At 41.6% G+C, this 2,365-nt stretch overlaps 1 protein-coding gene across 1 annotated transcript in view; it reads right to left on the minus strand.

Annotated features, from left to right (window-relative positions):
• The window catches only part of ARMC9 (armadillo repeat containing 9), a gene marked incomplete at its 5' end in the record, with an annotated part of 63,086 nt that extends 61,485 nt beyond the window's left edge, over positions 1 to 1,601 (minus strand). Inside the window, 3 exons of the mRNA XM_027890592.1 lie at positions 554 to 724; positions 1,265 to 1,384; positions 1,528 to 1,601. Of these exons, the coding sequence (XP_027746393.1) occupies positions 554 to 724; positions 1,265 to 1,384; positions 1,528 to 1,601 (365 nt within the window). The remainder of the gene's footprint in view (positions 1 to 553; positions 725 to 1,264; positions 1,385 to 1,527) is intronic.
• Positions 1,602 to 2,365: the final 764 nt, after the last annotated feature.

Raw genomic sequence — 2,365 nt, forward strand, 5'->3', positions numbered from 1 at the left:
TTTAAAGAGAGAGTGATCAGGCATTGGAATGGCCTGCCCAGAGGTGGTGGATTCACTGTCCCTGGAGGTTTTTAAGATGAGGCTGGATGTGGCACTGAGTGCCATGATCTAGTAATCCCAGTGGGGTTGGATCGAGGGTGGGACTTGATGATCTCGGAGGTCTCTTCCAACCCAGTTAATTCTATGATTAAGCTTCCCCATTTCATCAGAAATTATTATATTTTAACTCACAGCTACAGTTCAAACTGGAAGCAAAGTAAGTGTTTTAAGAATCTTTCATGCTCTGCAATTGAAGATGTGAAAGTATTGGCATGCTAGTATTTTCCAAGTTAAAATACTTCAGGAGCTCCAAGATGAGGGCAGCTCCCACTTCCATCTCTGTACTTCACAATACAAAGGGTCTGGTTCAACTAAAATACAGACTGTGGTCCAAAACTGGATACATGCTCTGGGAATTCTTAGAAACTATCCCATCCTCATTCACATTAAAGACAGATAAATGAAGCAAAACAAACAAAAGCAATTTGAGGTTTGAGTTGTGAACCAAACTTACAGGTTTTCCCCTAGTTTGTTTCAAGAGGAAGGTGGCAAAGTGTACGTGAAGATAGAACTCCAACTTCTGAGCAACCAGGTCATTGTCCTGCACCAAAGACGAAACGTGCTCCTCCCAGAGCTGGAGGAAAACTTTCTGCTCACCACTTTCAAATGCTGCAAGCAGATCTTCCTGTGAAGGGGAGAGGCATTCAGTGAAAAAGCAAATGCAGAAGAGCTACATTTTCTCAGCAGTAGTTTAGCGAATGAAGAATTCAAGTGCCATCTGAAAATCTCAAATTAAAGGTTTTACCCAAAAATCTATCACAGTTCAATGACTGACTAAGTATTCTTTCACCAGGTATTTTTAATATTTTTGAGAGCCTGAAGCAACCCTGAGTACAAGAAGTTCTGGGAACCCAGCCTTACTGTAAGGGAAAAATAAAGGTTCAGAGCGTGTGAAAATCAGTCTTGTCAACCTATGGTAAGCTAAAAACTAAAAGCAGTGTGAATCAAAACTACTGTGCTCAAAAGGACTGAAGTTCTGAAAAAAACCCCAAACCCAAACCCAAACATGAACGTTCCTGTACTGGAAGAAAACTGCTAGAAGACTTCTTCAAATAATCAAGAATCAGTTCAGACAGTTCAGATAATCTCACTGCTGTAGTACCTCACAGGTCATTTAGTGGCCTTTAACTGTTTCTAGCATTACTCAATGTAAATGATGCATTACCTGAACAGGCAATGGATCTTCTGAGGAAACATCTGCTGGTTTAGGTAGTGGCTTCCCTTTTATTTTACATTCCTTTTTAAATACTTGCACTGTTTCTTCAAATTCTGCGAAATCCAAATACTACAAGACAAAAACACGCAGGAACAAAAATTTTTTTACATGATTAATGCTTCAAAATAAACGACCCATGAAAAGCTAAAGTTTCTGTATCGGAGGATCCATAAATGCCAAAAATTTAACACTGACAAACCAAGAACTGATACTTTGTGGTAGGAAAATACTGACTCCAAACTTCCTACAGACAACCAAGTACATCCCCTCTGAAAGAATGATGCCCCTTGGTTTAGTCAGTAATTTCATTCTACCAAAGAAGTAAATGAATTAAAATCCATTAATGCTAAATTCTGTTTGAAGAAACAAGTAAATGACCTCCTTGCAAACAATGTTCTTAGACAGCACAGCAGTCAGACAGCTTGAGCTCTTACCCAGAGCCCTCACGTGAAACTGTGCAAGCCAATGACCAACTCATCAGGCACTGTTCTTCTAGGGAAGACATAAACAGCCCTGCCTCTTCCTCCCAAAATACACAGCCACTACATTAGACACAACATTCCCCTCCTCCCCTCACCTCAGGAGTTTTAGTCATTGGCTGCTGAGGAAAGACATCACACTTTGTTTTGCAAACTCGACATGGATTCCCAACTTTGCCATAGAGAACAAGAATTGATTTCTTCACAATAAACATAAACAATAGTACAGCAGTGATTAAGAACTTAAACCTCTTTTTAGATCTGTTTTTAGAGACCCACAAAAAGACTTGAGCTGTGCATGATTTTGCCATTTGGTTGACTCCTTAGGGAGGCAGTAACTGTCCAGGCTTTCAAGAGACAGCCTGGTGACAACTGGGCACGGTGAGAGCTGACTGCCACTCCTGCTCACCCCTCTGCAGCACCAGCACCCGTGGAACCTGCCACAGCATGGATCACACACAGAGCAGAGGGGTTCAGCTTGGGGTCCACCCAGGGCCCTAAGCAAGGCTACCAACACAGGGTTAATTAAAGGGATGAGGAAGCAACAAGCAGCAGAGATCACACAGTTTGT

Source organism: Empidonax traillii, unplaced genomic scaffold (genome assembly GCF_003031625.1).
Source record: "Empidonax traillii isolate 1590-97213 ecotype Southwest subspecies unplaced genomic scaffold, ASM303162v1 scaffold292:size1342341, whole genome shotgun sequence".
In the NCBI taxonomy this organism is placed as follows: domain Eukaryota; kingdom Metazoa; phylum Chordata; class Aves; order Passeriformes; family Tyrannidae; genus Empidonax; species Empidonax traillii.